Source organism: Crotalus tigris, unplaced genomic scaffold (genome assembly GCF_016545835.1).
Source record: "Crotalus tigris isolate CLP2741 ecotype Arizona unplaced genomic scaffold, ASM1654583v1 scf7180000024119.3904262, whole genome shotgun sequence".
NCBI lineage: Eukaryota > Metazoa > Chordata > Lepidosauria > Squamata > Viperidae > Crotalus > Crotalus tigris.
This window is the reverse complement of record NW_024100396.1, coordinates 803,142-828,340: the sequence shown is the minus strand read 5'-3', so window position 1 is coordinate 828,340 and position 25,199 is coordinate 803,142. Positions and strand designations below refer to the sequence as shown.

The 25,199-nt window shown below is 45.1% G+C and overlaps 1 protein-coding gene across 2 annotated transcripts in view; it reads right to left on the bottom strand.

Moving 5' to 3' along the window:
• The window catches only part of IGLON5 (IgLON family member 5), a 114,973-nt gene extending 90,058 nt beyond the window's left edge, over positions 1 to 24,915 (bottom strand). For both annotated transcript variants that reach the window (XM_039322709.1, XM_039322710.1), the window contains exon 1: positions 24,751 to 24,915. In XM_039322709.1, coding sequence (XP_039178643.1) covers positions 24,751 to 24,811 — 61 coding nt within the window. In that variant the 5' untranslated portion in view covers positions 24,812 to 24,915. The remainder of the gene's footprint in view (positions 1 to 24,750) is intronic.
• Positions 24,916 to 25,199: the final 284 nt, after the last annotated feature.

Here is a 25,199-nt window from a genome sequence, read left to right as displayed (position 1 = left end):
CCTCTCTGGCCTCGTGCCCTTCACATATAGGACAATTCCATACTGGATGAGGATTATGGGGCACAGAGAAGCAAGTGGGGAAGGCGCATTTATACTGCCTGTCGAAGTTATAATGCCAACTAGAAAACACAGCAGATTCCCAGTTAGTAACCTCCAGAGTTTTAGTCTAAATCATGCAATCTCCAAAGGCAACTGCAGTCTTCTAGGGTTCTCTCAAAGCATTTGAACATTATGCTCAAGTGAAGTGATTTCTTTGGTTTGGGCTAATTTATTGCGAGAACCCAAGCTGTATGGTCTGTTAGTTATGGACCATGGTGAGCCTAACCAGCCAATCAGGGGCCTCCATGAATAGGGCTGTATATGGAATGTTGCAATGCCCTTCCCCTTTTGTAGGAGGGGCGTGCCTATTCAAAAGGGGAGGAGCCTGCATCACCACATTCTATCTGCCATTTTGTTTATGCCCCTTCTGGTTTAATGCCCCTGATAGATTGATTGGGGTCACATGTTGCCCGGTGCCCCCGATATATACTCCACGAGGAACAAATCCTGGTGGTAGGATCTCACAACAGATTAAGCCCAAATAATTGTGGCACAATCATAGCTAACCAAACCATAGTTTAGCATTATTTAAAAAAAAATTATCACCACCACCACCCCATCACACACCTCTTCATCTCTGTCTCTTGGGTTAAGTTCAAGACAGTGAACATACTTAATACTCCTGCCTCCCATTTTCCCCACAACAACAGCGTTGTGAGTTTGGCAGGGCTGAGAAAGAAAGACTGGCCCAAAGACACTCTGCCAGCTTTCATGGCCCAGGGAGGCCTACAAATCTCCATTTCTTTTCCCAAGGATGCTTTTTCAGGAGGCAACTGGACTTTCTTGTTTTTCTTTGAAAACATTTCGCTTCTCATCCAAGAAGCTTCTTCAGCTCTGACTGGAGGGTGGAGAATGGAAGGATTTATACTCCTTGCAGACAGCTGGTCATTTGCATTCTTTTAGAGAGTTGCTGATGCCACCTGGAGGTTTACCTGTGTCATCAGGGTCAAAGCTAAACATCTTCAAACAAAAACAAGGAAGTCCATTTACCTCATGAAAAAGCATCTTTGGGATAATTATGATCTGGATGACTGAGAGTCTTCATAGACCTCCATCTCTTGGTTTGTAAGCCAACACCTTCACCTCTCTAATGTATGAATCCAGATCCAGTGCCAGATTCTACACGCTTGGGAGTAGGAGCAATTAATATCCAGATAGGCTGCCCAATGATAAGATTGAAAAGAGAGTACAGGGTCCACCCACAAAGCCTCTTTAATCAAATCCGGCATAAACCTAGTGACTATAGGTAGTCCTCAACTTACAACAGTTCATTTAGTGACTGTTCAAAATTACAAGGGCACTGAAAAAAGTGACTGATGACCATTTTTCACACTTATGACCTTCGCAACATCCCCATGATCATGTGATCCAAATTCAGATGCTTGGCAACTGACTCATATTTATGACGGTCGCAGTGTCCAGAGGTCATGTGATCCCCTTTTGCAACCTGTTGACAAGCAAAGTCAATGGGGCAGCCAGATTCACTTAATAACCGGGTTACTAATTTATCAACTGCAGTGATCCACTTAACAATGCTGGCGAACAAGGGCGTAAAATGGGGCAAAACTCACTTAACAAATATCTCACTTAACAACAGAAATTTTGAGCTCATTTGTGGTCGTAAGTCGAGGGTATGTATATTGCCCCTACCTTGCTAAGGTTCCTTCTTTTAAACCTTGATGAGATCTTTGAAGCTTAACAAGCTGGGCCAATCCAAATCTCTGGTTAATTTATGGTTCAGCGTGTTGTGTGAGCTCAGAAAATTTGCTGTGTCTAGAACAAGATTGAAAGTGTTGTGCAGGTGACACCACCTACTAATAATTTGTATTAGGGTAAGTAAAGGGTTACACCATCAGTTCAGCTCTTGCTATTTTTAGCTGGTCATCTCAGCATCCATAAGCCACATGCTCTGTCTGCCCAGCCCTATCGCAATGCACTCTGATTCACTGCAATTCTCTCTTTATCCATCCAAACGCCAAAAAAAAAGACTTGGCTACTTGTCAAAGCTACAACTGGATGCCTTCGGCTTGGTGGATGGTAAGTCCAGGGTCTATTATAAAAAGCCGCACACCTCTCTGAACTTTCCTTAAGACGGAGAAAAAGTCGCAAGGAGAAAGGGCAGAACGCTTGTGATTGAAGTTGTCCTTTTCATTCTGAAAATAGATGGAGCTGGGCCAGGGCTTTGATTTGCCTGCAGGTGTTATTTCAGGACCATCTTCCTTAGAATAAATCCTCCGAATGATCCTGAGATACAACGACAGCAACCCAGTGCTCCAGACTTCTCTATTATATTAAATCCTGAAATTGTGATGTAAAGAAGGAAGAGTTGGGGAGATAACGCTTCTGTGATTTGCATTTGATTTGGGTGGCTTTGAGAGCTGCAAAAAAAGCAAGCAGATTGCCTGGGTGTTGCTGCTTCCAGAACCTATCAGTTCAGTGTGGTAGGATGGGATGTCAAACACAAACACACACACACACACACACACACACACACACACAGGTGTTTCACTTAGAAGATCTTGCTTGGTCCTTCCTTTAACCCCTAGAACAGTGTTTCTCAACCTTGTCCACTTTAAGATGTGTGGACTTCAGCTTGCAGGATTCTCCAGACCACAGTGCTAGGGGGAGTTCGCCACGCTGGCTAGGGAATTCTGGGAATTGAAGTCCAAGCATCTTCAAGGGATAAGGCTGAGAAACACTGATTTGGAAGGTTCCCATCAGCCTAGCAAACCCATGAAGAACTCTATTATCTGAAAGGCAGAAGAAGCTACCCACTCTGTGTGAATGCAGTTGTTTTAATCATGCAGTGTTTCTCAACCTTGACAATTTTAAGGCATGTGGACTTCCAACTCCCAGAATTCCACAGCCAGCATTGCTGACTGTGGAATTTTGGGAGTTGAAGTCCACATGCCTTAAAATTGTCAAGGTTGAGAAACTGTGGAATTCTGGGAGTTGAAGTCCACATGTCTTAAAATTGTCAAGGTTGAGAAACACTGTATGGATAAAAGCTGCAGAGTCTGGTTGTACCATATATTGAGTCGTAAACGAACCAAAAGGACTAGTTTCATGTCAAACATTGCAGCCATCAAAAAAATGAAACAGGGTTAACTGTAACTGAACCTGCTCTAGAGGTTCAGTTATAAACCGCTTAGAGACCGTGGTGGGATTCAAATATGTCAACAACCGGTTCTCTGTGTGGATGCTGCTTCCGGAAATCCATTCTGGTCCTGGGCAACAAAAAATTACTAAACGGTTCTGCAGAAGTGGTGTGAACTGGCTGAATCCCATCACAGGAAGGAAGGAAAGAAGGAAGGAGGGAGGGAGGAAGGGAGGGAGGGAGGAAGGAAGGAAGGAAGGAAGGAAGGAAGGAAGGAAGGAAGGAAGGAAGGAAGGAGTGGTGGGATTCAAATATATCAACAACCAGTTCTTTGTGTGGATGCCGCTTCTGAAAGTCCATTCTGGGCCTGGGCAACAAAAAATTAGCTACCGGTTCTGCCAAAGTGGTACAAATTGGCTGAATCCTACCACTGCTTAGAGAGGGCTGTAAAGTACTGTGAAGCGGTATATAAGTCTAAGTGCTATTACAATATGAATACTGCCATGAGATTTGTAATAGCCCTTGTTAAATATTTGTGGAAATCCAGCCAATAGCCCCATTTTTATAATAGGCTCTGTGGTGAATCATGGTTCGGATGCTCCCTCAGCCTGCATTCCCTCCCTTTTGGTTCACACCTCTATTTCATTCCTTTTTTCTCTCTCTCTCTTCAAAGCCACAGCCCAATGCTGTTCATCTAGGAACAAACAAGAAATAGTTGCAGTTAATGGTCTCAAAGGCTGCACTTACGTAACATGCTAAATTTGCATTGGTTTAACTTGGGTTAGTTTTTAGAGACTTAATGGGTTGTGTGAACCCAGAAGAATTAATTGTGGTTATGCAAACTCTTAAGATGGTTGTCAGCGCTGCTAACATCGGATGTTTTTGCTTTGACAACACATAGAGATGTAGCCATTTTCTACTTTTCGCTTATAGAGTTAGATGATGCTGGGGAGGGGGGATGTGCATGAGAATTCAGCTAGACATAATAACACTGAACCTAGCATGAGAATCAAGGTTGTTGAAATAAGAGATGATAAGAATTGGTGGGCTGGAGAGCTGGAGGGAAAGCCGGTGCTTGAAACTAATTGGGGAATGTGATTTATGACTGTTAATTGGAGGAGGGAATTGTGCTTTGATACTATGTGCTCAGGGGAGGGGAATTCAGTTTTTGGCTTCAATTATGTTGGTACCAATGTTATGCTTCTCGAATAAAGATTCTTTAAGGTAAACAATGCCTCGAAGTTCTTTAAAGAGTTTCATCTGTCAGAACCACAACAATGGTTTGATTTGATGTTGTGTGAATGCAGACTAAGTCAGTGTGCTTCAGATATAGACAACATAGTGAATGAAGCCACAATGTGGCTGACTGTGCCATGAAGAAGAGTCAGTTGACTATTTCAGCCCACACAATTACACTGATTATTCTCTGCGGTAGAATTATTTCATACAACGGCATACAAAGTTATGGCGTTTCCAGAATAGAATCTTAATAGCGACATCACATATGCCATTATTTACAGAAGATTTTCCTAACCAGAAAAACTTTGGGCACCCTGGGAAATATAAAGAGGGGAGAAAATAATCCTGCAGAACATTAAAACCCAAAGCCACGTTTTGCAATAGGGAATCGACCAGAGGCTGCTGCTAAAAAAAAAAAAAAATCAAGCCCTTTTGAATAAGGGATTTGCATATCAAATAACATGGCCACTCCGAGCAGCATTAATTTTAACTTCTGCTCCTGGATCCCAAGAGTGGGGAGTCTGCGTCATTTGCCAGGGCCTCAAGACCAGTTCATACCGTACAATGCACCCAGTGGAATCTGCTTCTTTGTGGTGTTCTTATCTTGTTTCTCAGACAATGTTTTCTGAAACAATGCATATGGATAAGACAAGCCACTCCAGAGAAAGGGATGGAGGCAACATCAAAAGGAAGGAACTGACTTGATCCAGTCCAGCACAAAGACACTGATTCTACATCAGTGTTTTTCCAACATGGCCACTTTAAGAGGTGAAGAACTTCAACTCCCAGAATTCTCCAGCCAGCCTGGTTAGTTGAGGAATTCTGGGAGTTGAAGTTCCTCACCTCTTAAAGTGGCCAGGTTTGAGAAACATATTCTGGATGGAGCTAGAAAGGCACAGCCACATCCTGGGATTTGTTTATGATCTGCGGATGTTACTGGATCTCCATTAGACAGCAGTGGCAAAGACTGCCTTGGTACAACTACATGTACAACATCAATAGTGCCTTTCTAGGTCAAGCAGATCCAGTGACGGTTATCCCTTACCTTGCTTACATTACTGTTAGACAGCTTCAGCACAACTGACAGGTGCTATTTTTGACAACTATCAGGAAACTTCACTGATTCCAACCTCTGATAGGTGGGCTGATCACCAATCCATGAAAACACAGACAGCGTGACCTTGTCAAGTTTGTAGCAGGAGACTTTTTTCCTTGCCTCGCTCCCTTGGGAATGACACTTGGTCTGTAATATTTCCATTTTTAGGAAAGGCATTAAGACATTCAGCCATGTCTTTGGAGTCCTAGCACTAATCGTTTTAATGTGTTTTTACTGGGCTTTTAATTGTTGATATTTCATTTGAGAATATTAACAACCTTCAGTGTGTCCTTTAGACAAAATGTGGGAAATGTGCTGAGAAACAGTTAAGAGAAAATAAGCTAGATAGGCTAGGATGGTTGATTGTTACCTTCAATTCAATTTATTTTTTGGGGGGGGGAGTGGATGTCAAAAGCCAATTGATGGTCCTTACTGCCTAGCTAATGGATTAGATCAGAACATCAGCAGGATCCAAAGATCAGAAGCAGCGGGAGAAAAATGCCAGTTTTTGCTGCTTCCCCCTCTTTTAGGTCAAGCAAATGCAAAGCACTGCTATAATGCTTCCTCCCGAATCTTGGAACCATCTTTGTTTTATTTACAGTACTTGTTTCACAGGCAAGAAAGTGGTCTATTGCAGATGCTTTTTTGAACAACTCTGTCTTCTACCAACACATCAAATATTCCTCTTCTCGTGCACAAAAATAGACAGATTTTTTCCCGCATATCCACCCAAACAAACATTGCTAAATGGAACGCTTTGCCAGCACCCTGATGTTTGTGCAAAAGTTTCGCATCCTACCCCTGACAGATGGGTCTTTTTGTCTGGCTGCTCCTTGTATCACCCTGGTTTTCCTCTCCATCATCTCCTCCCATAAGGGAGGCATAAAAGGGCTAACAGAGGAGGTACAAATCCTGTCTTCTATTTTGTGAAGGAAATGAAAATGCTGGCTTCCACCTACAGGGCAGATGGTCATTCTTAGATGCTTCAGCAGACCTGTAAGGAAAACTGTCCTGGGCTGCATCTGGGACAGAACAGCTGACATTTAATGCCTTATGACTTTAGCCTGGATCCCATAGGGCAGGGGTGTCAAACTCAATTTCATTGAGGGCCACATCAGCATTGCAGTTGCCCTTGGGGGACCAGGTGGGGGTGGCCAGGGTGGATGCGGCCCACTGGGTGGGTGTGGAGGGAGTGGGTGTGGCCTACTGGGTGGGCATGGCCAGCTCTACGTTGTTCGTGTCAAGGGTGCCTGAGGAGGAGTGGGGGCCTGGGCAGGAGTGGGACAGATCTGAGGGTCTCTGGCAGAAGGGGGTGGGACCAGGGCAAGTGCCAAGGCATGGTCCACTGGAGGAGCCTCACTGTTCCTCTCAGGCTATGTGGTGGGGGCTGGATGGTGGTGCGGGCTGCCCAGAGCCCTGGGCAGCAGAGGTCAAACGCCCAGCCTGGCCCTCGAGCACCCGTGGCACCAAGCCCAGCCCCACGTCCCCAAGGGGGCGCCCAGCTGCACTTACCTCCTCCTCAAGGCTGCTGCTGCTGTGCTTAGTCTCCTTAGCCAGGTTGTTCATGATGGGTACCAGGGCAAAGTCAGAGAGAGATTGAATGCGTTTCAGCATAGATGGCCACCATAAAATTGTACATTGGCTCCTGGCCGGCTGGCCTGGGCCAGGGCCAAGGCAGTGGGGGCCGTTCCCTCACTGTTTCCAGGATGGCTTCGCCGGCCACATGAAACCACTTTGCAGGCCACATCCGGGCCCCGGGCCTTGTGTTTGACATGTCTGCCATAGGCCTTCCAAGCCATCATGGCAGCTACGAAGAGTTTGCTTCTCCTCTTCAAGCACAAGAAGCTGAGACCAGCCCAGCTCCTATACATTAACTGGGTCTTATCTTTACCCATCTACTGCTCCATCCCAGGGTTTCCAGCCAACATGCTTTGGACTTCAACAGACCAAAAACAAAGAAGGAAATATAAGCACCAACACTGCATGATGGGAGTAGAAAAGGGGAGGCAAATGAACCTCTTGACCAAGACTTAGCAGAGTTCTAAGACAATTTCTATATCATGGGTTTCCTCAAACCTGGAAGAGACCAAACCTTCTGGATGGGCAGGCCAGGAAATAAAATCCTTCCTTCTCCCATTCCAGGTGTCCAGCATACATTTCAGAGAACAAAACTGTATTTCTGTTTCATCCATTACTAGATCTTCTCAAGAAGGATAGTAGATCGGAATTCCCTCAACTTCTGGTGAAAGCTACAGAAATTCATTAAAAATAAATTGGGTCACGGTTCCTAAAAATCACATCATTAACATATCAAACAAAACCACATGCATGCCCTACCTCAGTGGTGGCGAACCTATGGCACGGGTGCCAGAGGCGGCACTCGGAGCCCTCTCTGTGGGCACACGTGCCATTGCCCCAGCCTTGCCTCCCCCCGCGACCCACTCCTCTCCAGCAGCCCCCCTGAAGGAGAGTTGCCCCTGAGCGTGGCCCACACGGAGCAGTGCAGCCAAGGACATGGTAGACAGGCAGCGTAGACAAGACTCTGCCCTCACACCCCATCGTGCAGAGTTGATGCTGCAGGGCGCGGGCAGAGGGTGTGTCTGCCATAGCGCTGCTGGGCTGCCTGGGCGATCTGCGGCGGGCCCTGGAGGCAGTGAGTGGTCCTGTGGGCAGGTGGGGTAGGGGATGGGGGCAGAGTGGGGACGGGGCGGGGCAGGGGGTGGGGGAGGGGCAGAGCCAGTTTTTGGGCACCCGGTTTCTAAGAGGTTCGCCATCACTGCCCTACCTCCATCAATATCCAGCCTCAATGCCTGGGGAACCCCGTGGTTAATCACAGTCTTCTGGAAGACCAATAGGTTCAGGACTGTCCACATCTGTTTGGGGCCAGGTAAGATCTGGCTGTCCCATTTTTCCATTTGGCCATCACTTTCCTTTTCAATCTAGGAGGCATCGTTCAAGAATCTCTTTTTGTTGTTGTTATTCTTTAAATGACCTTTCCTCCACCCGTTTTCTTGTTGGTCACCCACTCTGTCACTTCTTCCTATTTCTCTGCAGAATTGTGATAAAAATGGTTCCCGAGGCTTTCAGAAAAATGATGAGTTATTTTTTTCAACTTCCCTTGGCAAAAAGGTAGCGGCAGCTAAGATCAGTCCTCGGATAAGATCCTGCTGCAAACTTTCCTTGCGAGAAAGTGGACATTCATCAGTCTGCTGATTGTCTGCCCTACTTGGTTTCTATCACACCTTGGATCAAGGCAGATGTCTTTCACTCCTACTCCACAAAGGCTTTGCCTTTAGTCTGGAGGCTGTCTGGTTCTCCACGGAATTAATCAGGGGCGCCTAGAACACAAAGCTGAATTTTTGACAGGGGAACTTCCAAAACTGAAGGGAACAAGAGCAGACAACTTGGGTTTTATGCCTGGGGCTGGTCGTTTAACTTGTCTGGTTTCAGCTATGTCATCTGCCTTCCACATTTATGACTGATTTCAGACCTAGTTACAGGGCAGTGACAGATTGGACTCATGTGAATTATGTCATCACATTATCCAAGTGCAATAGACACTGGCAGCCATCGATTCACACAATGCATTACAAACCAGGTTCAGAAAACACAATTGCCTTCATAACAAATTGGGTGTCAACCTGCATAAACTACAGGACCGTGCATGAAATTCCACTTAAACATGCCTATGCACAGAAATACTTTCAACTAATTCTTAGTACCTGCTAGAAGTTAGATGTCAACTGAATTCACGTCTGGTTGAACTGAGTATGTTTGTGGCTATGTAAGGATTCTAGGCTGATCCTTCTTTTGACTCTGTCCTTCCTTCTACACCAACCAATTACTGGTAATCCTCTACTTATGACTACAATGGAGAATTTCCTTTGCTAAGCAAGGTGATTATTAAGTGAATCATGTCTGATTTTACCATCATTTTACCACAGTTGTGCGACTTCACTTAATGGCAGTTGTTAAGTGAATCATGTTGTCGTTAAGCAAAACTAGCTTTCCACATTGACTCTGCTTATTGGAAGCTGGCTAGGAAGGTCTCAAATGGTGATAACATGACCCCAGGGCAGGAGTCCTCAAACTTGGCTGGGGAATTTTGGGAGTTGAAATCCACAAGTCTTAAAGTGGCCAATTTGAGGACCCTGCCCCAGGATGCTCTAACCATGGGAAAATACATGCCAGTTGTCAAGAGCCCAAATTTCGATCTTGTGACCCTGGGAATGCTATGATGGTCATAAGTGTAAGGACTGGCCTTCAGTCACTTTTTTCAATATTATTGTAACTTCAATCTATTGCTAAATGAATGAGCATAAGTTGAGGATCCCCTGTATATTGTAATTTGGGATCTGCCCAAAGCGTGTTTCACCTTTAGCAAGGTTAACACCTCAAGAATTTCTGCCTGTGTTTCCTGTCTAACCCTATTTTTATTTTTATTTTTTATTTTATGTATTTATGTTTATCCTACTTTGTTATTTTAGGAGGCAAACACATCCAACATATCTTCGTCCTATTTCTCCCACAATAACCCTGTGAGGTGGGCTGGGCTAAGAGGGAGGAACTGACCCAAAGTCACCCAACCAGCTTTCATGCTTAAAGTGAGACTAGAACTCACCATCTCCCAGTTTCAAGCTTGGTGCTACGTAGGAGTTGTGAGTAATATGTGAACACAAGCCTACTCTAGCTTTCCTTAGCAGTTAGAGTCCCGTGGAGCACATACTTAATAGCACTGCAGGAATGGCTTGTGTGACTGCAAAGTGGCTGAGGAGTTGTCTTTTTGAATATGATCTACAGACACAACGCGCTGAACCACAGACTACGCAGCCTCAAATGAGTGTTTTGTACAAATGCAGCTTCGGGGCCGGGCTACTTCCTCCAAGGCTTCATGATCTGAAAGGTCACAAGCAGCCAGTTGTGTTTCCCCCAAGGTGCTAACCACAGTCCTGCTCAACGTATTAGCCCAACTAAGTCAGCCACCACTGTCTGGTTCACACATTGCACTTTGCCATAAATCCTAGAACCGGGCGGGTTTTGCAGATTGTGCTGAAGCAGGAGCAAGGAAACGACAGGATGGCTTAGAGCCATGTTTGAACTCTATCCCATCTGATGAAACCTCCGAAGTCGGAAGCAAGCAGGGTGATATTTCTTGCGGGGAAACAAGAAGATGGCATCCTGGAAGAGTTTGCTCCCCAGTTCACCCCTGCAAGCAAGACAGCCTTGAAGTGATGAACAAGTAAATGCAAACAGACTGATTTAGGATGAATTACTATGGCCACATACTCCAGGTCAGAGGTCCCCAACCTTTTGGGCACCAGGGACTGGTTATCTGGAGAGAGGTTTTTCTGCAGACCGGAGGGTGCGTGGTTTTGTGTGCTGCCTGCATCCCACGGATGGGGCTTTGCTTGTTTGCTGGTTGCTGGCATGCCGTGGCCCGGCACTGGTCCACGGACCAGGGGTTGGGGACCTCTGCTCCAGGTGATGGGCAAAATCCACGTAAAGAGATGAAAACTCTGTATTTGGGCATTATACAGGTAGTCCCAGCATACAGGTAGTCCCAGACTTACTTACTTACGACTAAAATTGAGCTCAACATTTCTGTTGCTGAGACATTTGTTAAGTGAGTCTTGCCACATTTTACAACCTCTCTCACCGCAGTTGCTAAGCAAATCAACGCAGTTGTTAAGTTGTTTTTTTTATTTTAGACCAACAAAACAAAACAAAGCACAACATTACACACATACACACGTAATATATCCTTTTTTGTTAACAGCAATTTGTAACAGTACTCTTCTGTTCTTTACATTTCCCCCCTCTTTCTTCTTTGAAATATTTGTCCTTATTGCCCCATTGTTTCTTATTTACATTTTCCTTCTTTCATATTCTACTACTTACTAGGAATCCAACATTATTCATTGTAGTAACACTCATATTTTTTATAAGACTCGACCGGAATTCCATCTAAGCATGGTGATCAAACAAATATTCTCATATTATTTAGTGCATATACTGTTTTTACTCTAATACTATTTCCAACATTAAAATTCACCCCTTTTCATCCAAGTATATTTATTTAATTTTATTTTTCTTTGACATATATAATAATTCCTCCTTTCTTGTTTTATGCTAATATTGTGTATAACGTTTCTAAATTTTACTTTCTCTAGTAATTTTCTATAATCCTATTTTATGTAAACCTCCTAAAAATACATCACATCTACATCCAATTTCCTTAGATTGTTAAGTTGTTAAATGAATCTGGTTTCCCCACTGAATTTGCTTGTCAGAAAATCGCAAAAGGGGATCACATGACCACGGGATGCTGTGACCGTCATAAATACGAGTCAGTTGTCAAAAGTATCTGAAGTTTGATCATGCAATTATGGGGTTGCTGCGATGGTTGTTAAGTGGGGAAAATGGTCATAAATCATTTTTTTAATGCTGTTGTAACTTTGGTCAATAAGTGAACTGTTGAACTAACTTGAGGACTACCTATATTTGACTTCTCCTGAAATGCACTGAAGTGAACTTCAGTGTTGTTCAGTCAACAGCGCCTTAGAAGTTACAGGTAATCCTTGACTTGCAATAATTTACCATTTGGAGTTAGAAAAGCCCTGAGAAAAATGATTTACGACTGGTCCTCAACTCACCACCATCACAGTGTGGGAAGAATCCAGAGAAAGAAATATTTTGGGAAATATTAAAAAGGCAGAATATTAATTCTCCTTTTATTTCCACAGTCTTCTCAGCAGCGCTGGGATCAGCGCTGCTTCAGCTTGCCTGTTGGAGGCTTGGGCTCCTTCCCCAACCCTCAGCAAGAGCGGAGGCTTCCATTCTCCCTTTCCTTCACAAGCTACAGACCCCCTCAGCTTCCCCATTATAAATTGGACAAGATTGCCTCTGCGGACGCCTCCTTTGGACGGAGGGTCCTCCAACAAGCGGCACCTAAGGATGAATTCATCAGCCCTGACTTCTTCCCTCCCACAGGGACAGTGAGGCTTTGGTATGTCCCATTGGTGGATTCTCCATCTCCTATGCTGGAGAAGAGGCGTTGTCTTACCTGAACGCCTTTTCTCAGCATGGAGATGGAGAATCCACTCCCGCCCCGTTAGGTCCGTCAGGTCCAGTGTTAGGGGGTCTGGGAGCCAACATGTCGGACTGTCGTCATTAGCTTTTGCCCTCAAGACTGGGTGTGTCCTGGTCCAGGATGGGTGTGGTAAGTTTGACTGACTTAGTCTAATGGGCAGGAAGACAGAGCTAACCCATTGGTGGATTCTCCATCTCCATGCTGAGAAAAGGCATTCAGGTAAGACAACGCCCCTTTCCCCAAAGGATCTTAAAGGCAGAATCCCCCCCCCAAAAAAAAATCTCTTTGCCCCAAACAGAAACCAGGTGTGCAGAAATGCAGATGTGATAATCTTGTCAGAAAGATTGGAGTCAGGAAGCTGGGATTAGAAAGACAAATATCCCTAAAATCAACAATCCCTCACACCCCCCAAAAAATCCAACACTCATCAGCCACAACCCCAGGGAAGCAGGATATGACCTTTGGGACATAATAGGATTAACCCACCACCATCAGAATACTAGAAAGGCACACTCAGGCTCAGGTCAGAGTTCATGCCACAGGAACAACTCCAGACAAAAGCCCAAGAAGGTATAAAAACCTACCACTACCTACTATATGTGGTCAGCTTTCCCAGAGCCATCTTTCTGTCTGGCTCTGCTCTCTAATAAACTGCAACCTTCTTTCTAAAGCAGCCTCCATGTTGTTTATTCCCAGCTTGGACTGGACCCTGATGAAGATTTTTCTTTCAACAACAGCATCCCCATGGTCACGCGATCAGATTTCAGGTGCTTGGCAGGCAGCCTGTGTTTACAATGGTTGCTGCTTTCCTAGCTCATATGATCATTATTTGCGACCTTCCCAATTAGCTTCAAACAAGCAAAATCAAGGGGAAAGCCACATTTGCTTAACAACCACATGAGTCACTTAAGTGCAGTGATTCACTTAACAGCTGCAGCAAAAATGGTCATAAAATCAGGTATAACTCACTTAACAACCGACTTGCTTAGCAATGGAAAGTATAGTCCCACTTCTGATCATAAATCAAGGACTACTTGTATTTTATGTCCAAAACTTCTGCCTGGCCACTTCAGTTTTGCAGGGGTTCCTTCAATTAAGCAATGTCATTTATCAGGACCTCAGAAGCAATGGTGGGATTCAGCCAGTTTGCACCGCTTTGGCAGAACCGGTAGCTAATTTTTTGTTGCCCAGGCCCAGAATGGACTTCTGGAAGCGGCATCCACACAGAGAACTAGTTGTTCACATATTTGAATCCCACCACTGCCCGGAAGCTTGCCTTTATAGCCGCATAGGTTCCCCTTGTTATCCAGATGCCTCCTACTTAAGGACATTCAATCAGTTTTGTGAATTCTTTGAATCTGGCAATCCTTCCCTACTTGATCAGCATTCCCATGGCAGATCATGGACAGCAATCCATAAGGTTCCCTCCATGCCTGGATTATTAATAAGGCTCATTCCTCAAAATAATAAAAGGACCCTATAGTTCAGCTTTAGTGCTAATTAACTTTGGCCTTTGGGATCATTACTTAATTGAAGTAATCTTAACTTATTGCAATGCCTGTTTAAATCAACACTCTATTGATGAAAAAAAAATGCACAAAAGGGACAAGAGATGAGAAAGAGGAGGCATACATCTCCTATCTATGTTTGTGAGATGATGAATACCAGAAGCTCCCATGGAGGAGGTCAAGAAAGTCAAGATGGTGACCATCTTGACCTTTGACCTCCCTTTTCCTGACCTCTAACCGCACCTCTAATGGCCATCTAACTAACACTGAAGAGTTGCAACAGCATATTAAAAACTACTACAGGCAATCCTCAACTTATGACAATTTTCATTGCTAAATAAGGCAATTATCATAGTGAGGCACACCCAGTTTTACAACCTGTTACATTAAGTGAAAAACACTGCACTTGTTAGTGAATTATATGATCATTAAGCAAAGAGTACAGAGAAGAGCAACAAAGATGATTAGGGGACTGGAGGCTACAACATATAAGGAATGGTAGCTGGAATTGGGGATGTCTTGTCTAATGAAGAGAAGGACGAGGGGTGACATGATAGCAGTGTTCCAATATCTCAGGGGCTGCCCCAAAGAAGAGGGAGTCAAGCTATTCTCCAAAGTGCCTGAAGGCAGGACAAGAAGCAGCGGATGGAAACTCATCAAGGAGAGAAGCAACCTTGAACTAAGGAGAAACTTCCTGACAGTTAGAACAATTAACCAGTGGAACAACCTGCCTCCAGAAGTTGTGGATGCTCCAACACTGGAGGCTTTTAAGAAGAGGTTGGACAACCATTTGTCTGAAATGGTATAGGGTTTCCTGCCTGAGCAGGGGGTTGGACTAGATGACCTCCAAAGTCCCTTCCAACTTTATTATTATTATTATTATTATTATTATTATTATTATTATTATTATTATTATGGATCATCGCACAGTCAGCCAGATGTTCAGACTGGATTTGGCATTTTGTCTACCTATCGAGTCCTTACCCAGGACCTGGGATAGGCAGATGTGTATGTTTGATGGTATTACAGATATCGTCGCAGGATGGAAGCAGTTCCTAATAAGGCCGCCTTTTGCAATTGACTAATACCGAATTTGTCAATGCCAATTGTGTTCAAGTGGTGCTCCAGTTGTTTTGGGATTGCACCCAAGGAGCCTATGACTATTGGTACTACTCTTGCTTGCTTTTGCCACAGTCTTTCTATTTCTATTTGTAGGTCTTTGTATTTTGTTATCTTCTCCAGTTCTTTCTCTTCTATTCTGCTGTCTCCAGGCACTGCCACGTACACTATCCAGACTTTTTTGTCTTTCTTATCGACAATTGTTAAGTCTTGGGTGTTATGTTTCAGGTGCTTGTCTGTTTGAATTCTGAAGTCCCAGAGCAGTTTAATTTTATCATTTTCTATGACTTTCTCTATTTTATGATCCCACCAGTTTTTGCTTACAGGTATTATTATTATTATTATTATTATTATTATTATTATTATTATTATTATTAAATCTGGTTTCCCCGATTGAAGCCACTGCTTGTCAGAAGGTCATAAATGGGGATCAAAGGACCCCAGGATGTTGCAATAGTTGTCCCAAATTTTGAAAATGTGACTATTGAGGATGCTGCAACCATCCTAAGTGCAGGAACTGCTCGAAGTCTCTTTTTTTGGTGCTACTGTAACTTTGAATAGTCACTCTATGAATGGTTGTAAGTTAAGAACTACCTATATTTCATTATGGCATTCATGCCGATGAATTGCTGAGGGCTGACTCCTACTTGATGGCAGATCATCAATCAATCAATCACCTTCATGGATTCTAATCCCTTCATTGACTACATGGAGTATTATCTTGAGTACCTGCGTAGCATGGTTGAGGCGGGTTAAGCCGGGGAAAGCAGGGTAGAAGGTACAAATAAGAACAATTATTTTCTTGATGGTAATCATTCACAAAATAGTAATCAATACTATATTTGAGGATGTCCTTCAAAAGTCCATTAAACCCTGACAACAAGACCTTTCCCTCTTTTACAAGATTTATCTTCCAGAACTCATCTCAGGAAAGTGATTATCAACAATGATGGCGAACCTTTTAGAGACCCAATGCCCAAACTACAATTCAAAACCTACTTATTTATCAACGGGTGCTGGGTGGGTGGGGCCTCAGTGGTCATGGCAGACTGGGTGGGCGGGGCCAGGGTGGCAGGGGCCAGTCCCTCGCTATCTCCGGGGCATGGCACACGTGCCCACAGAGAGGGCTCTGAGTGCCGCCTCTGGCACGCATGCCATAGGTTCGCCACCACTGATCTATTTGAAATGGAAGATTCATAAGGTGGAATTTGATCCCAGCAGTCGGAATGAAATCAAATATAAGTCTTCGATCTTGGAGCAGGCCTGTATACAAATGTAACCCCCAACATTCCCAGGACCCTCCCTCTGATCTTTCTCTGTTCACTGGAAAAGTCTGAAAATAGTTTCTGAACACTTTTGGCCAAATGGGCTTGGGATTGTTTATTCAAACTTCACAATAAAGGCCAAGAGGTCAAGACATGGGATCAAAGCATACATTTGTGCTCTCTCTACAGAAACAGCATCCATTCATTAGACAGAACATATGACAAATGAGGAAAACTTGCTCAAGCTTGACTTTTTTTTTTAAAGAGTCTTTGAATATAGCTTTTTAATTCATATGGTCTTGGATTCCCCAGCACAGCATTTCATTTTATTAATTTTATGGATTTTCTTTTCTTTTTTTATGCCTACAAATCAATCTTCTCTTCTAGTGAGTACATGGACAAGTCCCTGCAATTTTCTTGGCCAGAATTTCGGGAGGAGGTTGTCATTGTCTCCTTCCTGGGGGTGAGAGAAAGTGACTGGCTGGCTATGTGCTTCAAGCAGGACTAAAACTCACAATATCCAGATTCCGAGCCTTTAACCATTAGACCAGGGGTAGGCAACCTTGGCTCTTTTATGACTCGTGGACTTTTAACTCCCAGAATTCCTGAGCCAGCATGGGGGAACTATGGCCCCTTCATGACTCGTGGACTTCAACTCCCAGAATTCCTGAGCCGGCATGGCTCAGCATGGAAACCTCTCCCTTTCCCCTCAGCATGGCTGACTCAGGAATTCTGGGAGTTGAAGTCCATGAGTCATAAAAGAGCCAAGGTTGTCTATCCCTGAACTAGGGGCACCCTTGTGAATAAAGACCCCCAAATCCGTGCCCTTGTGAATAAGGATCCCCAAATCCAACCAGGACTTGGAAGAGACACACTGAGGTTTGGCTCTTTTATGACTCGTGGACTTCAACTCCCAGAATTCCTGAGCCAGCATGGCTCAGCATGGAAACCTCTCCCTTTCCCCTCAGCATGGCTGGCTCAGGAATTCTGGGAGCTGAAGTCCACGAATCATAAAAGCACCAAGGTTGCCTACCCCTGCATTAGACGCAATATAGAAAAAGAGAGAGAGAGAATTGCAGGGGGGAAAAAATCACAGGCTTTGTAATTAAATTAGCCCACAACCTGAGATCTCTCTAAGAAAGTGCTGTTGATCGGTATCATCACAAATCTGTACTAGGCAATCTGATTAATTGCAAGGAGTCACATTTGTTCCACTTGGCGATCTAAATTGTGCTGATCAGCTTATCTAGTTATTTTCACTCTGGATTTCTGTAGCTTGCAATGTCCTAAGGCCCTAAACTGAATCATGGAAATGAATTGAATCAACCCGGGTTTGGACTCTCCCAACTCTCGCCAGCTTAAACAGCAACACATTTGCAATGTGTAATTTATTCCACTTCAACAAATAAAGCAACGAGACATCTCCCTCCACCTTCTGAGATACAGACGTCCTGCTCAGCTTTGCTATTCATTTCCCACTGCTCAAACAAATATTGGTTGGTGAGATTAGTGCACTGCAGAAAAATTCTCTTGACCCTTTTTTTCCCCCAAGCAGCATCTCATTTAGCACTCTGAAGACAATTGGCTACCAAAATTTATTTGCAAAGAAAAGAGAATGTTGTTGCAATCTCATGAACAGAGTTGGATGTTCTAGTATTTATTTGGTTCTCAGATATAGTATATCTTAATTAATTACAAGAGGTTGTTTCATACAGCTACCAGGTGAATTATCCCCGAAGGGTTCTAACTATTTATTTTAATTTTTCCAATCTCGTGCCCTTCAGAAATGCTGGGATCAGAACTTCCAGATTCTCAGCCAGGATTAGCCAGGATGACTGAGAATTCTGGGAGCTGGGAGTTCTAGCGTATCCAAAAGGCACCAAGTTAAGGAATTTGTTTAAAGAACAAGACAATTTGGGGGAAAAAATTTGTGTGTGGAAAGTGAGATTCTCATACTTCTTTATGATGATGAACTGAACAAAGTCTCTCTCTCTCTCTCTCTCTCTCTCACACACACACACACACACACACATACACACACACAAAGAGAGAGAGAGAGAGAGAATATCTTGTCTTATCTACAGAAGTCCTCAACTTACAACAAGGATCAGAATTTCTATTGCTATGCAATGAGTCTTGCCCCGATTTTATAACCTTTTTTTTGTTAAATGAATCACTGCAGTTGCGATGTGAATCACGTGATTGTTAAGCAAATTCAGCTTTCCTCATTGACTTTGCTTCTCAGAAGCCAGCTGGGAAGGTCACAAACTGCGATCACACAGCCCCAGGACATCACAACCATTGTTAAATACATGCCAGTTGCCAAGCGCCCATCTGGTGTACCTGGTAAGGCTGAAAATAACAGAGGATGGCTCTAAGCTTTAGGCCCTGTTTACTTCCGCAAAACATCTGTCCAGCCTCTATTGGATACTGAATGCTGGGCAGTGTACCTTCTGCTTTCTCCAGAGAGGTTTAGAAATATTCTCATGACCTAAACCAGTGGTTCTCAACCTTTCTAATGCCGCGACCCCATAATACAGTTCCCCATGTTGTGGTGACCCACAACCACTTATACATCACTGGGTATTGGGCGTGGCCAAAGAAAAGGGGGGAAAAATGGCTGACAGCCTTGTTTGGCGACCCCCGTGAAATGGTCGTTTGACCCCAAATGGGGTCCCGACCCACAGGTTGAGAACCACTGACCTAAACTATTTGAAAAGACATTCTTACTTTCTTCCTCTCTAGTCTGTTACCTCTTGTCAGAACAGTGTAGCCTTGGAGTAAAAGTGAAGTCTCTCCAGTAACCTGTTTTGAAGGTCCCTCCACTTAGGTCCTCTGATCAAGGGATCTCTAATCTTGAAAACCTGGACTCAGATCCTGTCACAATATTGATCTGAATTGGTTTCTAGCATTTCTGCTTTTTCTGCCATGGGTGGTGTGGAACTGGCTCTTCCCTTCTTGACCAGTTTGAGATGGACAGGAAAAATATTCATAAATATGTCTTAATTAATAGGATTGAAACTCAAATGCTTTGGCCACCTAATGAGAAGGAAGGACTCACTGGAGAAGAGACTAATGCTAGGAAAGATGGAGGGCAATTAGAAGAAGAGGACGACAGAGAATGAGATGGCTGGATGGAGTCACTGAAGCAGTAGGTGTGAACTTAAATGGACTCCAGAAGATGGTAGAGGACAGGAAGACCTGGAGGAACGTTGTCCATGGGGTCGCGATGGGTCGGACATGACTTCGCAATTAACAACAACAATTAATAGGAATGCTGGATGCTGTTTTTACTAACTTTAGGTAATAGGTAATATTAAGCTTGGCTGAATAATGAAACCTAAATAATATAACCTGTGTGTCATTGCTATAAAGATGTGTTCATGCTATGTAGAAACCATTTTACAAGAAGTGTCAACTGAAAGTCACAGATGGTGTAAGATATTACCCGTGTAGAGAGGGGTGGTAAGACAACCGTTTGTGTGAACTTCTCCTTTTTCCTTGGGTAGCTCCAAGATATAAACTTCTCTGTTTTAGTGTGTCAAAGGTAGATAAGAGCCACCCTAAGGCTAAGGCGTGTGTAGTCAATATTATAAGAATTACTCCCTGGGAGTAGCCGGGGGTTCAGAATTTGTCATGCTAATGCTCTGAACCATTGTGCACAAATAAAACCTGTTTTCTCCAGCCCTTCGTAGTCTTGTCTTCTGATGTAAGTATTGTGGTTTTTCCACAAGTTGAAGTCCAGCTTAGAAATCCTGCTGGCCATTTTGTAGGCAGCCTATCCCAACCACACTTGCCTACTCTGTGGACCCGCATATTTTTAATTGCTTGCTTTATTCTAACAGTAGCAATATTGTCAATGCTTAAAATTTGGATTTTCCATAGATCAGCATTTTCCAGCCTAGGAGGTGTATCTCCCTTGGGGAGATGTGGACCATCCAGGCAAGGGGTGAAGAAACTTTTACTTTCATTGTTTTCGTTGTTTAGTTGTATTCACTTTGGAAAGGGGTCTGTCTCCAAACTTGGCATCTCTTAAGACTTGTAGATTTCAACTTCCAACTGGCTGAGGACTTCTGGGAGTTGAAACTCCACAAGTCTTAAAGTTGCCAAATTTGGGGAACCTTGATTTTGGAGCTTGGATTTTTAGGGGAGGTGTATATGTTAAAATGCACTCAAGGGAGGTGTCATGCCAAAAAGTTTAGGAATCCCTGAAAGATTAGGCTTCAGTTTTGAACATTTGCAGACAGGAGAACTTTGTTACTACATCTCTTTATGTGTTCCCTCTAAGTCAGTGGTTCTCAACCTGTGGGTCGGGACCCCATTTGGGGTCGAACGACCATTTCACGGGGGTCGCCAAACAACGCAGTCCGCCATTTTTTTCCCCTTTTCCTTAGCTGTGCTACTCCCTTTTATTCTGTTGGCTTTTGAAAGCCAATAGAATAGACTCTCTTGAATAGAGTCTAATTCTATTGACTTTCAAAAGCCAATAGGAATTGTCCAGGCTGTCTCTGCCCTACTGAGCCCACCAAAAGTCCCATTCTGCAAACGGTGTTGCACCAGTTGAGTAATCCTCGACTTACGACCGGTTGAGTAGTCTTCGACTTACGACCGGTTGGGGGTCACGGCATTAAAAAGGTTAAGAACCACTGCTCTAACTCTTAAGAAGTCTTCCTAAGTGACAGTAGCATCTCTCCCCCCCCCCCTTGACCATTTAAATTAGAGAAGCTGTCAACCTTTTAGGGTAGGCCAGGTAAGGACACAGACAATGCAAAGATAATCGGAATGCGGCTCAGTTGTTGGAGGATTAAGAACAGAATCTTGAAAGTCTACCAGCTTTCTTCTGCCTCGTTTTACAGGTAGTCCTCAACTTACGATTGTAATTGAGCCCAGAATTGTAAGTCATTAAGCAGGTCACCAGATCACCCAAATTAATGACATTTTTATGGTGGTCATTCAGTTAACCCACTAATTCCGAATGGGCATTTTTGACAGAAACTATAAATAAATACTGGCAATCAGGAAAAAAAAATTGTCAAAAAACATGGTGACGTGACTTTGGGATGCAGCAAATAGCCATAAAGTTGTGCTGGTTGCCAAATGCCCCAAATGCAATCACCTGACCATGGTGTGTGTGTGTGTGTGTGTGTGTGTGTGTGTGTGTGTGTGTGTGTGTGTACATCATAACTTTGAAGTCATATCCTAAGTATCTTTTGGGGGGTTCCATTGAACTTCAGTCGTAAATAAAAACTACCTGGATATTAAACAAATCTGAGTTTCTTTCTCACTCCTACCCCTTTCCTAAAACCGAATTGCTCCTTATTTTCCCATCCCTGTTCCTGCATTCCTTCTTCAAGGCCCCCTTTGCACAGTAGCCTTCTACTGAAGCCCAATACTGACCCTCAAGCCTTCAAAGCCCATGCTGACATCATTGTGACCTCTCTCCAGCACATGCAATGTTTCAATTCTGGCTTTGAAGTGTGCTGGAAACTCATCTGCTGCTTCAGTAGGCAGAACAGGATTGGTCGACCCACCACTTGGACTTTTCATTACCTCGTCTCAGTCCAATGATGCCACTCCTGCACACTCAACCACAACACTTCCAGATTTACCAGCTCCCTGCATTGCCAATCACACTGAGAGCGAAGCTCCCCAGATCCAGCTCTGCCAATAAAACTGCTCAGTGTGATGACACCACTGATGTGGCACCAAGCAAAAAGGCCTGCTTGGCAATGCCACACAGCCAGCCAATGAGAACCGTCTGCTCTGCAAAGGAGGTGGGCTTTAGAACACATTCTGTCCATGCACAAAGCCCCTAGGACCTTCTCTGGATCTTCTCGGGCTCGACAAGGAACAACAAGGAGGACGGCTTCTAGGTTCTTTGGGCTGAGCTTTCCAGAAAGAGTTTGATGCAGCAGACGCAAACATCCCAGTGGCCTCTTAAAGGCAAGCAATCCCACCATCAGATGGATCTGACAGCTGGTGGCATAGGAGCCAGCCAAGGACAGCAGATGCCAAGAGGATTTTGCTCATCTTCAAGGTTCCACAAGACTCTTGCTTGTACATGCTAAGAATGCCAATCAACCATCTGCAAGTGTGATCAACTGAGCAATGCTAAAAACAGAACTTCAGCATCAACAGAGGCCCAGGCAAAGCTGAGCAATCCTCAAAACGATGCTCAGGAAAACATTAACAATATCAACACTTGCTATCGTACCACTTGTAAATCTGGAAAGAGAGAGTTCTGTTTTCTCCCCCCCCCTTTTTTTTTTTTTCAGGATCAGATCTCAGATGCTCGGAGTTAAATCGCTTGGCAGTTGCCTCCAAAAAGCAGAGATGAATCATCCAGAATTACTCCCTCAAATCTATTACTACAGGATATTATTATTGTAGAAGACTAAGATTACCACTTGGTAAATGGACTTTAGGAAATGATTAGGGAGATTCAAGGAAAGTCAGATCGGTTCAAAGCAGCTGGGTTTTATAACTTAGTGGAGTTTCTCCATTCAGGGATAGTCTACCTTCAAATGATAAATGTCAGGGGAAATGACAGGAGACATCTCGATACGATTGTTTAATGCTAGACAAAAAATCTTTGGTCAGATCCATCTGTTGTGAAATTAGGAAAGCCACTCCTGGCATTTTAAAAAAGCTGACCTTAGAATTAGCAAATTCTACACCACAGCAAATTCAGGGAACTCCAGGAACCTAATAAGTCCTATCAATGCCAATCCTGGCATCTGCACCAATACATGGCACCCTTGTTTAAATCACATCACCCCTTGTGTTGTTGTCATGTCTGTGCTGTGAGAATAACAGGTCTGTCTGCTTCCAAGGCCTGAGATGCTGGTTTGAGATTTATCCCAGGAAATGTGGCAGTCTGAAGGGCAGGCGACAGGAAATCCAGGGGTTGAGTTCACACAGCAACCTTTTTCCTGGTTAACTGAAGTAACCCATTTTTTTTGGGTTTGTACACCACTCTGAGGCACGCGGGTCTGAGTTCGCACAATAAACCAACCTACCCCACCCCTCTCCCCAAAACCTTCACACCCATCAAGGTTAAAACTACAGCAGCTTCATGTATTGTGCAACTGCAGTTGGGAAGTTTGCAACGGTCTGGGTTAAAGTATGTTGCGTGAACACCACTACTGAGTCTATAGGCCTAACTTCCAGGTTAAGTGCGGTATGTATAGCTTTGCAGACCTCACCATCCCTTTGCAACATAGAGCCGGACCTCTCCCCTTCCATCTTCCATCTCCCTTTTGGCTTCTAGTCTGTTTCTGTAAATCCTCGAAGCCTCAGAAGCGTTACCTATACGGTTCCCTTCTTCCAGCGCTCCTTCCGCCCTGCAACTCTCTCCCGAGTCCTGCGCATATTACACAACTGCCTTTTTTTGCTCTGGATTTCCCCCCCAAACAGACGGCTCCATCCAGCTGGACTCTCTCAAAGCGCTCCGCTCCTCCCTCTCCCGCCAGCTCGTCCCTTCCCGTTTCTCTTCGGGCAGCCCCAGCGGGATCTGGGCTTCCCCCCCCCCTCTCTCTCTGCCGAGGACCCTTTGCAGGTCTTTGCTCCCAAGCCGGGTCTGATCTTTTCCCCCGCCGCCCACGGCAGGGAGGGAAAAGCCCCATCCAGCGCAAGAGCGAGGTCGGCAGGCACATTTTGCGCTTTCCACGAAAGAGCAGGAAGGCTCCCTCCTCCCATGCATATTCATGAGGAGGCACAATTGTGCATTCCTACAGCACGCCTGCAGTTGTTGTGACATCTCCGCGGAGGGGGGAGGGGGGTTTCCAAAAGGCATGCAGCCGTGACATCCAACGTGACACCAATCTGCAGAGCGGGGAGCGAGACCTCCGGGAAACGCGCAGAAACCGGGAGTCTGGCCCAGAGCGGGAGAGACGGCGGGTACATTTTAGGGGCGCCCGGACCCTCGGCGGGACTCAGCCCCCCCTCCCCTTTCCAGATGCATAGGTACCATGGCGCTACCTTCGTGGCACGCAACCCTGTTGTGATTCCCGCCGGCGGCGGCGGCGGCGGCGCGCGCGCGCGCGCCTTCCCCCCACGAACCCACGCGTGCCCCAGAGACGCATTGGGCATTCCGTCCGCGCACGGCTTCGCTCACTCACGGCTGGGCTTGAACCCTCTCCCCACCCCGCGTATACACAAACACACAAACGCGCCCCCTCCACAGACACACACACCCGGTCCTTCCCGACCCCCGGCGCCCACCGGGATGGCGGTACCTTGCGAGAGGAAAAGGAAGCCCATCTTGCAGAGCAGCGCGCCCAGCAGGACGTGGTTCATCTCTCCGGCTGGTCCTGGATGGAGATGAGGGGAATTCTGCAGCCGCGGCCGGAGTAGCGGCAGAAAAGAGGGGGGACGGCGGAGGAAGGTACGGGCTGGCTCTCGCATTCAACCCGCCAGCCTTGCTGCATCTCATAAGGGAGGGGGGGAGAGGAGGAGGAGGAGGAAGGGGGGGGGGAGAGAAAGAAAGCTACCGAAAGGGCTTGAAAAATTTGACAGACAGTTGGGCAGAGATGAGGGACGCCCCCGAGTGCGCCAATCAAGAGATGGCCTGGCTTGAGGAAGGGCGGAGCATGCAAATGAAGCCGATGGGGGACCACCAATGGGTGGGAGGGACGGCGGGCTGGTGGGAAGGTCTGGCGGCTGGGTGGTGGGGGGGGGGTCGCGC